Here is a 15,154-nt window from a genome sequence, read left to right on the forward strand (position 1 = left end):
CAATACTTTTCAATCCGCAAAATAAAATAATAATAAACTTAGTTCTCTTATATATTGCAAATGTAACTACACCTTATCACGGCGCAATAGTAAATAAATACAGAACGTGAAAACAAAGTTACGATTTGGTTATATCCTTCGTGATTCGAGAGACGACCTTGTGCACGTACGCGAGTGCATGTATATTATTAGACAAGGACATGGAAGTTATGAGTTTTCAAGAGGTTAAAAAAAAAAAAACGAAAGGAATACGATATATTGCAGTCTACGTTTATATGGATGTTATATCAAAGTCCAGTAGGAAGTGCTCGGCTGTCTCCGGGGGGGCTTCACTCGGTCGGAATCGATCTCCTAGGTGACGTATATCCCTTTGTTATTGAGTACTCTGAAACTTGTCCTTCCTCCCTCATTGAAAAGCTATTGCTATCGCTTGTAACTATAACACGGTGTGTGAAATCACAGCTTTAACGCACTGTGTAAAGTCTTCCTTTATCAAATTTGGACTCGTCCACTTATAGCTCTATTACATAATTGGAACATGGAAGAGTTCATGACTCTCGCCAGTTTTCGCAGTAAAGGAGAATAACTGTGTAACTTCTTTCTCAAAGAGTTTGTTTTCTTTCTACTCTGCTGGCTCGATAGTAAAATTGGACAAATCAGCCAGTCTTTCAAGTTGAGTTTTTTTTAGTACAAGAGGCTGCCCAGGACTCGATATCCATGTCTCATCATCGCAAACGCATTTGTTTCCCTTTGTGTCTACAGTTCATGTATTGGGAAAAGAAGGCGATGGAAAAGTATGTACAAATTGGAGACTAGAAAACGTTAAAATTCGCTTCAAAAATTTAGCCTATTTTTCACGTTCATGAACGAGTCTATTTAAAACACACAAACCTGGAACGATGATGCTCGGCAGTGTCCTGGATCGCAGAAAAGGTGCTGGGCGTTGTGACGGAGACATCGAATGGAGCCCTCCACCAACACCGCCCTTGTCGTTGACATTGCTAAATAAACAAAAACATGAATAAATTAAATGGATTCAAATGGAGGAATTTTGAATGGAATGAAACACATTCCTTTTGTGCCACACGTAACGTCAAAACTCGGATACCCAAAAACGATTAAATCAACTGGGTTTTACTCTTGTAATTCTGCGCGAAAGGTTTGTGCAAGCAAGTGCGAATAATGTCTGGACTGCATCGCTTTTATCTATCTAGAAAACATCAAGCTATTTTCGTTAATAAATATGGACTAATAAAGCTCCGCGTGGAAACGATGACGGAAGAATTCTTTGCGCTCCAGCAAATGCGCCGAACAACATCAAAGACTAGCACAAGGAAAAATACGACACTACATTTTGTGTGTGTGTGGTCGATGATTTCGTTGCATCTCAACGTGATTGAACTAGCAACAAAATTCAAATTTTGTGTGGCCGATTCGGTTATTATCTGGAATTGTAACCAATAGCGTCTAGAAGAATATTGGATTCGTGAGAATACTGAAAATAATCAAAACAAAGAAAGAAGAAATCGATGACAAGATTCAGTTACCAAGGTAACAGGGAGACGCGTTGTAGACACACCTTAGTGTTGTGTCTATGTTACAACATAGTATACGGGCATCGTAATGAAACAATGGCTGCACTCTGTGTGCATTACGTTAGAAACCTTTGTAGAGTCGATTAATTACGGAACAGATAGACTAGTCGTTAATGATTCGACGTGTGAAGAAGCGTCTGTTTGCATTATAGATTATGTTTCACGATCTGTATTAATCGAACTTAACAAATCCATCAGAGTTTCCATTAAAAGGATTTTTTTTAATTCAACGCCAACTAAACAGGTAGATAATACGAATGAGTCATATGGAGAACAAGCCAGTTGCCAAGATAGCGTGCATACGTAATGATTGGCAATGTCAGATATGGTAACTTAAAAAAAAAAAATGCGCAAAACATCCAAAAAAGGATTGAAAATTAGATAGAAATGGGAGAAGAAGAAATGAATAAACAGGTGATGAATGCAGAAAAAGAAAGCCGACACGGATTTTCTTCGTATTTCATCCGCTCACATAACGAAACGCTCACAGCCAAAGACTTTGTTTACTGATGAATTTTTTATTTAGTTTACCTTTCTTTTAGAGGGGGGGACTACAACCTTTTGGCAACAGCCCGTTTATTATTCAAAAAACAAAAACGGATCATCAAATGGCCTCGGAAAGATAAACTCACAAAAAGGTTTCAACACAAAGTGTGACAGGTCTTATCATTTTCATAGAGATCCCATTAGACACATGCAGAGATAGCAGGGACAAGTCGCACTTTAACAGATTACGTTACACAATACGGTACCTCACAGGAGACAGTTTTCACATTTTTCTTTCAGAGACTAGTTTTAAAATTGAGCTAAACATTCTAAAAACTCCGCCCAAGAGAAAAAGGAAAACAAGGTAAATCAACAGAAGCGGATTTTCGTTAATAACTTGAATAGGTCAACTGTTGTTTTTTTTGGTTTTTTTTCCCCTTCGTCAATTATTGACGTCGTAGACGAGTGCCGCCATAATGGGTGGCTTAGTTTCTAAAAGGATTCTTATTGCAAACGGATACCATCACGATATTTACGCTCGGGTGGACACGGATAAATCGACGGCCATCAAATGCGGAGCGACGCACATTAAACTACCGTCTGCGGACGACAAAAATACCACCGTCAACGAATTCATCACTAACGAACTCTTCAAAGAGAAATTATTCATCAAGACGGCACCCGGAATTCGGGCCTGTTTCCGCATCAACAACTCGGCGAAAGATTCAAATTCCGATAGTGGTGAGGTGTACGTCACGATCGCATTATCCAACGGTGAATTCATTTGCAGAGGGTTGGCTGTACAAGTTAACCGCTGCTTAATCATCGACAGTCAAGGCAACCTCAAAATAGTGCAGCATTCAATGGCGAGCCAATTGGGTGTAGGCACCAAATCGAGCGGAGGAGCTACATGGAAAGATATCATCATCGACGGCATCGATCATGGTAAATTAAAAAAGAACGTCTAACGTGCCCAACTCATTAGCACCGCACTTAGCCTTACGTGAAGCCGTGCGCACACCAATAGCTCAACAAATCGTGATTACTTCTACTTATTTCAAAAACAACAATCGGTGGAGTAATTCCATTCATATCGTACAGACATGTAACAGTTCAAAAGGTCTACCCAATATCGACTTGTGCATTCTCTTGTGATGTAAAACCAGCTTGTATATGTAACTGCACAACATTCTTCCAACATTAAATGTTTGAAATCAACCAAAAAAGGTCGTCGACCTGTTGTGAAACACATTTCGTAATCCGCTATTGAGAGGTCGTTTTAAAAATTACGTCGATTTATTTAACGACCCTATTGTGAGTCTATTCCCCATTATATCAGACAGCGACCTTTTGCAGCAATTGCACGTGAACACAGTGGACTTAATGGAATCACTTGAAAATACGCAGCAATTTAGATTTTTTTTTTCACCCTTTCAGCTTGTCAAGAAGTAAAGGCTAACTACACAATCGGATTCCATTAGTTTTTTGGCAAAGTGCACGAGAAAAAAGTATTAAGCAAAGACCTGCGATGTTATTCCAATCGTCTCTCTACGGCAAGTGTACTTGAGTGTGCTATAAAGAAATCTATGTCTAACTATACGATGCCAACAGACGAGCGTCGCTAGGAGAAAAAAGATCACCAGGTCACGGGTAATAGGAGCACAGCACTCACCACACCCTTTAGTTTTTATAAAGAGATTCTAGAATCCCCAATAAAAAAAAAGGGGGGGAAGTCCGAGACGACGTGATCCGATCCGAAAAGTGATTACAATTGCTGTACATCAATCACCATCCGTCTTCTCAAATGTTACCAGCAGCCAATCGATTTCATCTTGTCGTATACAATGCGAGAACTGTAACAGAGTTTTCTATACACTTGAGTCTAACATCAATTTCTTCTCTCTGTTAACGCGATAGAGTAGATGCGTTTGGTTTCAATCATCTTTCTTTTTTATGTGTCATCAAATTCAATAGGCTTCCATGGCATTTGACTATAGAGTGAGTGTTGGCTAGATAAATTTAACGAGCGCTAAAATAATAGGCCTCGGATACTTGCGCTGTGACGATTGGCAATGCGGAACGTACCGCGTTTTATATTACGCTGTTGAACGCTCGACATATTTCAGACGGGCAATCAACTTGTGCTCTCAAAATTGAAATCATTTGATCGCGTACTAACGTACCCCATTTTGCCACTCCATCGTCAGCCTCTCTTCCAACTTGATGGCACAATTTTTAATGTTTTGCAAGATGACATTCTTGTTTAACAAAAAAAATAATTCGCCATTTTTTTTTGCAACGATGAACCACGCCCAAACGATAAAAACTACACACTGCTACGTGGGAACAGTTCATATGTTACAATATGACATTATTAGCCATTGGAATTGATGTGACGCGCGTGTCGCATTTGGAAAGATAAATGTCGTCATAGCAAACAGCCACAATGTGAGTCCGTGTATGTGTAGAGACTACACACACACACACAGAGGCTATCCATCGTTTTCCCTAGCGCATACAATAGATGCTGGAACGAATGACCAAGAGATCCCATTCGACTTAGACAACATCTTGGTAACGTCGAGCTATTGGCTCAGCCATAACTACGTGTGTAGCTACTGCTGTCCGCCGAGAGACGATGACGTAGACGGACGCGGTGTAAATAAAAGAACTGACTGCGGAAGCGAATCACGTCTCAATAATAAAAAGGAGGAGGCCAACAAATCACACAAAAGAAGAAATGAATATCGTAGAAGCAACATCATCATCATCTACAATATATCATGAGATGCCCGCGTTGTGGCCAGTCTTTGAAAAAGACCAGCAAACAAAATCTACTTTATGTTGCACATCGTATCAAAGAGACCATAAGAGCAAGGAATTTAATAGTACTCTATATTGTTATACAGGATTATGTTTATATGGAAGCACGTGTTATGTCGAATCCAGTCGTACACGAAAAGAGTTAAAATTCAAAACATTAAAAGTAAATCAAAAATAGATTTTTATAATTTAGATCATCCAAAAATGAAAGGTATACGTTTCGATGCACTGCACTATAACAGAGGGAGGCCACGCAACATTGAACCCTGAAAATTTGGGCTTTATACAGATGCAGAAGTGGTTGAAAGAGATGGAAATTTAATGATCAAATCATTTGTAATAGGAGCTCGATATGACTTGAATACTTTTCGAGATGAGTGGCAGCAAGCTGTTAAAGCTTAATGGAACATTACGGGACGAACAGGATCATAAGAGCGTTTCTAGTAATGAATAAAGAGATACCTTGAAAGTTCTAGAAGTTGGCTAGAAAACTTTTTCAAAGAAGAGGAATGATGGCGGACAAAGTAAACTTGGGACTGCCAGACTTATTTCCAACGCTCGACCCTTGGCTGACAATTGTCAATGACGCGAGAGGAATAATAATGAAAAGAAAAAGTACGTGAAAGAGACTTTGGATGGTAGGATTAACTTTTCACTTGTCCAAAAAGACGTTGAACAAAATTTGTTGCGATGAAGAAAATGTTTAGGGAAGATGGAACTTGATAGTAAAATGTAGACGACGTGAAAATATAAAATATCTTTCTACCTGACATCAGCAGTTAGTTTTTACTAGCAAAGCAGAGAATAATCAAAGTCACAAAGGACTTTGCAAATTATGCAAAGTTCAGTTTTGGCTAAGATCTCTTTGTAAAGATCACGTTCCAGACGATTGTTCTGGTGTACACTGACGTCCTGTGTGACACAGTTGCTTCTTTATTGTTAGAGCTGAAAGACAAGATTTTTTTGTAAAGCAAAGATTTTCCAGTTTGGCACGATCTTTATTGACAAACGAGTGACGCACGGAAGCTCCGGATCATATACTGTTTCGTAATGTTATAGTCGCTATACTTAAATCCTCGATGCAATTTAGGGATGTACCTATGGCGATTTACTTACATTGGAGAAAAAAATAAATAAAAATGGCCTGTTATATAGACGGCCTAATTGTGTAACATCCAAACGTTAAGCCAGCAGCTGTCTTTACGTAAAAGCTCATGTATAATTAGTTGAAACCCGTATCTAATTAGTGGACGCTATTATATGGCATGAACACAACAACGTAAATTAGAGGGGAAACAAACTCACGACAAACGAGCGCATGTTTAACGCCACCATCATCATTTTTATGGGCTCTTTTCCCATGTCAATCCTTCATTTAAATAAAAACAGACTGCTCGTGCAGGCTTGCCATTCAATGCGGGATTTTACCGACTTTTTTTTTTCTTGCCAATTGTTTTACAAAGTTTGAAAGATTAAATATTCACGTGTCACCGGTTTGGCGATCGCAGATGGACATGCCACTCTGCCATGTTACTTAAAGAGTGATGAATTCTGAGGTTGTTACAGCTTAATTTTTTTTTAATCAATGGGGGAAAGAAAAGAAACAGAATAAAATAAACAAAATCGATTATGGGAACGGGCGTTTGTTTTTTGCTGGAGTCGGAAAAAAGCAGGAAGTAAACAGTACAGTGAGAGTAGTGATTATCTGCTCATGGCGTGATGGCGTGGCCCACATCAACAAAAGAAACCAAACGGAACTCTACAAAAATTGAATCGATTTCCTATCGCTTCTTTTCAAATGATATCAAAACTTTTCCTCGTGAAAAAAAAACCTTTTTCTATTATCGAGTCGATAGAGAAGCTACTTTATAAAAAAAAAATAAAGAAACAAAAGAAAAGCGGATTGACTTTAGCTCAAAAAATAAAAATCTATTATGACGAACCATCGTTTCCATATGGCATGCCAATAGTGATAGAAACAAATGGCTGAATAAATTAAAGGAATCCACTGGAACCAGACAAACAGTCAATGTCATTTCAATTCTTTTCTTAATTCGAAATAGAATCCCTTTCATGGTTTTTTTTGTTAAATACGTGAGTCGTCTACCTGCCGTGGGTCGATTGCTGACCGCTAGAACGAAGTCTTTTGCCCGTTAATCTGCGTCGGAAAACTCGACGGACGCGCAAGATGAGAAAGACGGCCCGGTCGATGGACAACTGATGCCTCTTTTCAGCACCGCCACCACTCGCCATACTCATGGCTAATTTGATCGCAAATTTTAGCGCGAAAAGTTATACTCGATCGAACAGCGTGATAAACTGAATTTTCTGCAACAGTCCCGAACAACGGCCATTGGCCAAACAAACACGTTTTTCTTTTTTCTATTTATCGGCACTTTATAAATATCCGTATTTACACGAAAATATGAAACCCATGACCCAAAAAAAAAAATAAATTCCCGCTTGTCTTGGTGACGCGTTCAACCTGCCGACTTTTCACCAACAGCAATATGAAGAGGACTGCTGGATAGAGAACCAGCAACGGGGGAAAAACGAGAGGGATCGTATATTCAGGACACAACAGGGAATGTGTCGTACGCGCATCTCTCCAGCCGCTCGGGAAAAAAAAAACGGCACGCCTGCGTAGTCCGACTATTCCGTGCGGGAGTCTTGAACGCTACCACGTTATTAGTATTAAAAAGGAAGCAAAAAAAAAAACAGTAAAGTAGCAAAATAGATTTTTAAATCAGGACAAACTAACGAAAAGCAAACGAAGTGTTTGCGAGAAAAAAAAAAAAAGGCTACAGTTTTCAATCAACTCGTCGTGAGTTAAAAGGGGGAAGTGTATATAAGGCTGTAATGTTGTTATGCGCTTTACGTGTTTTTATAGACTCTCAGCATTCGCGGCCATTGCGTCCAAAGAGCGTTAATGCACCGTGCAAGACTATGTACAGATCCAGCGCATAACGTTCTCTACACGAAGAGTGTACTTCCATCCTTCTCTCAAAGAATTATACACGCCACTAGCATTAGCCCGTTACGTTAGTCGTAATATCTTAATTTTCTTTTTCTCTCTTCCTTGAGGTAACACATTTTTTTTTTTTTTTTAGTATAACACTCACTATAAAAAAAAAAGGCTTTGATGGAATATTTGAATACGGGACAATAACAGAGACACGTGTAATTTCCTTTTCGTCAATAATAAGAAAATCCTAAAGTGATTGGAAAACAAAAATCCAGACATCTGCGCGATTCGATTGCCGATAGCATGTTCACGCCGACAGTCCCGGAAAATCAAGTGAATTTTTGATTCTCTGCAAGTCAAATACATCAAACCGTCGATTTTCTATCGAGTCTAGAAAAAATAGTTGAAAAAGCCTGACGCACCGTCAGACCTTTTTTATAGCCAGAAAAATCTATAAATAGACCTCATCATAAATCATGATGTAACAGTTAATGTTTTGTTGCATATAAAAGGGGGAGATGGCAATGACGCCACACCGACTGAAAACAAAAAAAAAAAATTCAAGACGAAATTGAAATTGACAGTTTCTATCCCACTAGCGACCCGGATGAAAATTTTCGTCCCAGTTTTTACCAGTTGCGGATGCCCTAACCCAACTATCTCCCGTCCATCTTTCGATGTGAGTGACACACATATTTCATGGTAAAAGAAAATCCGTGTCTCTTAGAGAGTCGCATGAAACTGATATTACGAAGCAATTCCGGAGAAACCACTTCGAAACAGACCCTAAAACAAAAACAATTGGTTGATGGTCAAGAGCAACAGCTAGAAAGAGAAATGTCAAGGACGGATGTGTGGATAACGTGAGTGGATTTTACACGGTGATTCACGGCCTCACCGGAGCAATCCAATCGGAACAACAACAAAAAAATGTCCAAAAGGTTCAGAGAATCCAACTTTCTCTACCAAAGACATCGCACAAAAGATTGACTTTAAAAATCTATTTATTTTAAACTTTAAAATTCGGGGGGGCGGGCGTATTTTATTTTTAGATTGCAAAAAAAAAATTAAAAGCGTCGGTTGAACGTGCACGCTGAAAGGTCGTCATGGCCTGTTTCGTACACAGTCAATCGGGACGAGCGAAAAATAAAAAAGAAATCCAAGAGTCAAATAGGCAATCGTGTAACAAGGAAATCCCTAGACAAATCATACAGTGACCATGCTCGATATATCGTCCCTGACTTTTTATTTTTCTCTGTGTTGGTCTGGGAAAGAGAAAAAAAAATGGCGACTGGTATTTGGGATTCTTCCTTGTTGGAATCCTTGACGAAGAAAGAAGACACGTTTTTCGGTGAGCCAAAACGACACTAGACTTGCACTGATTTCCCTCAAGCCCCGAGAACTGATTAGCAAACACGTGCATCGCAGTATGCGAATGCCACTCGCAAAACTGGATGAAAATGGCGATAAAAATATTTTTTATTTGGGAGTTAAATTCAATATAATCCAAACAGGTTAGATTATGTTGATATGAGAGACAAAATAGAAGATAATCGATAACGCAGAGAGAGCCATGTCTCTCTACAACTGACGAATGGATCGAGCAATTATCAAAATCGATTCAAGTAGATTGGCAATCTACTTTTTTCAAAAATACTTTGTCGACAGGAAACAAAAATAAAAACAAACATAAACAATAAAAAAGAAACTCACATCGGGTGAAGACGGACAACTCGCTATCTCTTGCAATGGGGGTGTCCGGTTGTACGCACAAGGAGGCGTGCTGTGTGACGTATAGATCGACGCGACATGGAATGGCACTTTCAAGGCTCTACGTATGCCCATCCCCAAACGTTTTTTCACGTCTAGACTCGTCTACATTTGCCAACAGACAAAAAAAAATGGCGGATTTTATGACCCTGAACTATGCAGCTAACGCTAAGCCCCAGAAGCGAATCAAGAGAATTAGTTTTTGCCACGTCACCTGTTCTGTCACACGTCGCTGATCTGTCAAGTCGTTAACATTATTAAACTAAATCTTTTCAAATTAAAAACATTCAAGTTTCTCTCTGGCGTGTGTGGTCGATACAGAGATGAGGACGACCTTTTTTAATGTACCACGCTGTGTGTGTGTGTATGATGATTCACTACGCACCCGACAGCGACAGAGTTCCGACACCTACTACGTGAACCGTGAGATATGACGTCATAGGAAAAAAAAAGTGTTGTGTGAGGGGGAAGGGGGTTCACCCGGGGCGCTGGCAAAATCTGGTGGGCAGAGAAACAATTGAAAAAACATGCACTACTAGTGTCTTAATTGATTCAACAACAATGCTATGTCTCACGCTCATCCCGCGTGAGAAGACACATCCAAGGTAGGGAATCTGACGGCGAAGGATCGAGAGCTAAATTTTCACGAAGGCGGGCAACGCATAGAAGCAAAAGGAGAAACTTAAAATGATGTGCCCTGGGAATTTTTGAAGCTTCCTGGTTGTCTGAATAGTTTTATTGCGCACAACGGCAATGGGAGGAGGCAAATAAATCATGTAGCATTTTCGTTGTAATGCAATTGCATTTCAATGATTTTTTCTAGAATGGAAATGCCATTATCGAAAGTCTGCAACAACGCAGGTAAAAATAATAAAGACAGACATGGGCGATGGGTTTTCAATGTTGGATATAGAAGGAGAAGATATCCATCAGACGCTTACGGAAAACATAAACAACATTTTTTTTTTTAAGGAATTTTTGTTTTTTTACATATGATGGATTTTCTTTCTTTTTTTAAGTGTCTGTCTGATGACGGCAATTTTTTTCCTTCTGCGTTTTTTTTTCCTTGAAAGGGCACGTCCTTTGTTGTTGGATTATTATAAAGGGTAATTCGGGACAAATCCACACCTGCTGGAGAACTCACAGCCTCCAACTGTCAACAAATCCCTCACTTTCTCTTTTGTTTTGGTCCAGGAATAATAATAAGATGATCCTTCTACTGCCGGAATAATATACGTCACCGTAATAATAACAAAGCTCAACATAATAATGAGGCATCCGTAGGCACACAGCGAAAGTGGATAGGGTACATGATTGTAAACAGATATAGCAAAAAATATATATATTATAATAGCAATAATGAAAATAATAATTCTTGTTGTTGAGTCCCCACCTTTCCCCTAGAGTCTTTTGATCCAACAAAACAACAACATGTGAGCTTCTTTTTTCATGTAAAGGTTGTTTTGATCATCTCCTTTCTAGATCCCGACCCAATAAAACTCGTTCTGATTGGCTGTCTATAATACGAAAGCAAAAAAAAAATGCGCATAATAAGAGGCGAAATCCAAGACTCACCACACCAATTTAGCGAAGCACTGCATGATGATGTAATACACCCCTGCTGCCCGTTAAATCACACGCGGGAATATTTCGGATTAATTATTAGACGAAACGAAAATTCAGTGGTCTCGATGGAAGAAATAGTTGAAACGCCCAACTCTTGTCATTGATTCCTTACAGCTGACGATGCGGAAAAAGACACGCTTTAGTCCCGCCGCCATTCGGGAGTATGTTGTGTGTTTTGGGGTAGGTGTACGTGCAATGGCCTGCTGTGCAGCACGACGTGTGTGGACGAGCAGCGAATACAACTAAACACGCCCGCACAACAGGCTTTCATCTGACTGACTAACTATAACTCTGTCTGCCATTTCTCCTTTCTTCTTCTTCTTTCTTTTCTCCCGTCTTACTAAGCTAGTAGGAATGTTAAATGCCCGTGAGGCATATTTCGGGACTGTATAAAGCCAAGCACGCGAAAAAAAAAAGTACCGCAGAAGTGGGAGGAAATAAATGGCACTCGATTTTACACATACCACTGCATCCGCATGTTCGGTATAACTACTTTACCACTATACATATCAGGTGGTTGGTCCAAAGTTTTTTTTTTGTTGTTGTTATGTTTCCCAGTCGCCCTATGGGGAAAGAAAAAAAGTCAACGGTGCAAAGCGCAGGTTATGTCATTATTCCACAGCGTGACTACCTTTTTTAATACGGCCATTGTTCTCTACCCCCCTTTTTTTTTGTGTTTTGCTTAGAAACAACAGCCATCGTCGCCTTCTTGTCGTGCGGGACTACCCTTCGTTCGTCGCTCCCGAACGAATTTTTTTTTTTTTTGCCCTATGGAAATCATTTGATTTTCTTTTTTGGCATTATAGTTCAATTTCAGGAGACGTTGAAAATTCAAGTAAGGCCACTTCTGTTTCCTTTTTATCAATTTAAAACTGAAAAATTTTCTTTTCTACAGTATTTCTTTAGGAATAGAATTAATGACACTGACTTCCAGGCACGATCTGGTTTATTCAACTGTTGATTTCAATGAGAGAACCGGTATAAGATATACCTGGTTTCCCCCCCCTGCAAATCCCCCCACCCCCAAAAAAAAGTGAGTATTTTTGGAACACACATTTCCTCACCCCTTGGCATTAGAGTAATTAGAATTCGGTCGAACCCGATTGCGAGAGGTTACGTACGTAAATCCGCAATCTATGCGTACATTAGCAGATCATTACGTAAACCGTTGTATGGCTTTGAAAAAAATAATAATAATAGAAAGGAATTTCGAAGGCCGTAGGATAAATCGTGAGAAACATTCCAAGGCCTCTTTAAAATGTTATCAAATTTTTTTGTTCTCGAAATTCTATCCATCTTCATTTTTGTTCTGCCTTTTTTTGTTGTTTCCAGCTGAGAAAAGAAAACAAGGAAAATACGTAATACCCTTTTGATCAGGACCAAGTAGAAGACAAAGACTGATGATCACGCCTCTTTACCTCTCGTTTCGTCTGCTTCTTTCGTCTACTTATTCTCCACGTCAATTTTAATTACACTAATGGAAAGCCTTTCTTTTTTTCTGCCTGTGTGCTTTTGATCAGCGGTGAACCAACAGCATCAAAAGCATTTCTAGAGGACGCCGTTCTTTTCACGACATTTCTCCCCCAAATCAAACGACATCATGGTGATTCGTGCATAAACAAGACTTCAAAGAACAAATTGGAGGCCTATCCGAATCTTGTTTGGTTCAACACAAAAAAAAAAAACTGATGTGCTTAATTCAATTTAAATTGTACCTGACGGCCAAGATGTCAGACACTTTATCGATAGTATCCCAATCGGCTAGCGATGTCTCTTCGTTTTTCATCTTGCGGGAAACGCGACGCGTTAGTCCCGTGACTGGACGAATTTTAAGAAATTCCTGTTTCATAGCGTCACGCGAGAAAAACACTGAAAGTCCACCACATCACCGTACACGCACAAGAATTTTCAGGTCGTTCTAAAAAGAGTCCAGGAATTGAGGAAGATTGGGCGATTTCGAAGTTGATGACAAAAGACACTTAAAAATACGTCGAAATAAAAGTCGATCTTTTCACTCTGATGGGCTAACTTCAAATGTCTGCTACAGTCCCAGGTCCTTTTTGTTTGCCCGCGTTCGATGTATATGTCCAGGGGATTCTACTACTATGCACCTATACGTACGTGTTTTTTATTTCAACTCACGCTTCTCGACTGACCATCCGCCTTGGCCCTCTCTCTCTTGTCCCGACATACAAGAAGAAACATTCCTTTTTCTTTTCCCTTTTGGTATTTTCTTTTCTTAAAGTAAAATAAAATAAATATTTTTTTTGTTACAACGGGGTCAAACAAGTTATACGGGTGGCTCCTCCTTCTTTTCCCTCTTCAGCAGCAAACGACGACTCGTGTTTATTTCGACAAAAACACGTCATAAAAAAATTACGTACGTTATAATGGCAGTCGTGGTATGTAGTCCGACTCCAATTGACTTCAAGGCATAGATGGATAAATGCGTTCCAAAGTCGGCCACCGCACGTTTCTCGTTCTTTATTTTTTGCGTTTTTTTTTAAACGAATATGCGGTTCGCCAGGACGCAAACGTTTTAGCAAAAAAAATAAAATGTCGGCAAAATAAGGCGCATGCAGCGAACCAGCAGGACCCCGTCAACGACGGAAAATTGCATGTTTTAACGAGATGTCACGACGAGTTGCTATTCGCTTCCGGGGATGTTCGACGCATTATTAACAATACAATAATAAAAAGAGGCAATAACTTGTGTCTGTGCTATATAACTATCAACAAAAGAATGTTGACCTGTTTGAGTATGCCCCGTATGGATGGAATGCCGTTTTTTTTTTCTCTTTTTCCATCGAGTCCCGTTGGCTGTTATCATGTCAGTGCTTGTCAGCTAATCGCTTTTTTGGTTTCTCCATCCATCCCTCTTAGATTGTACCAAATGATCTTTTATAGCTCGATTCCGACGGCTATTTATCCAATGGCAAACAGATGGGGCAAATTTCAATAGACATAGAACGAGACGATCCTGAATATAAGCGCATATTGCCATTAGCAATTTTGATTCGTTCCATTTTTGAAGCAAGTGTGCTGTATAATCCTATCATCACGTGATTTGAGTCTACCGGCATTAGAGGAACCACACAAACACGTACAAGAGGAGGCGATTGATGGAACCCGCAGCATCTGCTCCTACTTTCCATAATAAGTTATAAGCCATATTTTCACACACACACGGAACATCCGTTTCCATCGTACAGGTATATATACGAAATATAAGGATTTAAAGGTAGGGCACGACCCATATTTGTGGAATTTAGATAAGCATCCGGATCATTGGCGTTTCTAACTATGTCTGATTATCTGTTTTCTGTTTAATTTATTTATTATTTTTTTTTGCATATTTATTCATGAGGAAGGCGGATTGCTGTTGTGACGAGATACCCATAATCTGCGTTGAGGTATTTGAACGAAACAGAAGTGACCCACTGCCGGCGGGAATCGAAATGTATAACGGGATGCAGCAGCCAGCAGCGGCATTCACGATGCCCAATTCGAACCGAATAATTTATGCTTTGAGCCAAACACGCGTGAATAGATGGGCAACGATCGGCATCACTGTTTGTAGCTCTTCGCGAAAAAAGGAAACATCTTACATCCCTCGAACGTATCTCCGCAACAATCTAGTTTAGATGATTTACAATAATTCTTTTTTTGTTGTTGTTGCTTTCTATGGACTCTCGTATTGTACCGGCATGGCTAGTAGTAATCAACAGAAACGTCACATATCCAAGAGTTATTGACCCGTCGATGGCATTTCGGAGAGAACTATTTCCAATGAGAATAAATTTATTGCAGCATCTCCATTTTGATAAGTACAATAATGTGGCTATAATTTCATGTGTTGCCAGTTTGGCACGTTTCGGCTGTCACTCGC

At 39.5% G+C, this 15,154-nt stretch overlaps 2 protein-coding genes across 6 annotated transcripts in view; one reads left to right on the top strand and one right to left on the bottom strand.

Moving 5' to 3' along the window:
• The window catches only part of LOC116919246 (ankyrin repeat and fibronectin type-III domain-containing protein 1), a 28,420-nt gene extending 15,091 nt beyond the window's left edge, over positions 1 to 13,329 (bottom strand). The window contains exons 1-3 of one of the 5 annotated variants that reach the window (XM_045171365.1): positions 9,854 to 10,038; positions 9,583 to 9,744; positions 892 to 1,001 (exon numbers count right to left, since the gene is read on the bottom strand). In XM_045171365.1, coding sequence (XP_045027300.1) covers positions 892 to 958 — 67 coding nt within the window. In that variant the 5' untranslated portion in view covers positions 959 to 1,001; positions 9,583 to 9,744; positions 9,854 to 10,038. Of the gene's footprint in view, positions 1 to 891; positions 1,002 to 7,011; positions 7,317 to 9,582; positions 9,792 to 9,853; positions 10,039 to 11,214; positions 11,522 to 12,980 lie in introns of those variants that run through there. The other 4 variants (XM_045171362.1, XM_045171363.1, XM_045171364.1 and 1 more) reach the window with 4 other exon arrangements.
• Positions 2,285 to 3,973, top strand: LOC116919254. The gene is made up of 2 exons (XM_032925210.2): positions 2,285 to 2,445; positions 2,543 to 3,973. Exon 2 carries the CDS (start codon positions 2,558 to 2,560, stop codon positions 3,047 to 3,049), a length of 492 nt encoding a protein of 163 aa, XP_032781101.2. The 5' UTR covers positions 2,285 to 2,445; positions 2,543 to 2,557; the 3' UTR covers positions 3,050 to 3,973.
• Positions 13,330 to 15,154: the final 1,825 nt, after the last annotated feature.

The sequence above is a fragment of the Daphnia magna genome, linkage group LG3 (genome assembly GCF_020631705.1).
Source record: "Daphnia magna isolate NIES linkage group LG3, ASM2063170v1.1, whole genome shotgun sequence".
Classification (NCBI taxonomy): domain Eukaryota; kingdom Metazoa; phylum Arthropoda; class Branchiopoda; order Diplostraca; family Daphniidae; genus Daphnia; species Daphnia magna.

Excerpts from the sequence above, each read along its gene's own strand:
- LOC116919254 (XM_032925210.2), top strand. The coding sequence starts at position 2,558 with ATGGGTGGCTTAGTTTCTAAAAGGATTCTTATTGCAAACGGATACCAT.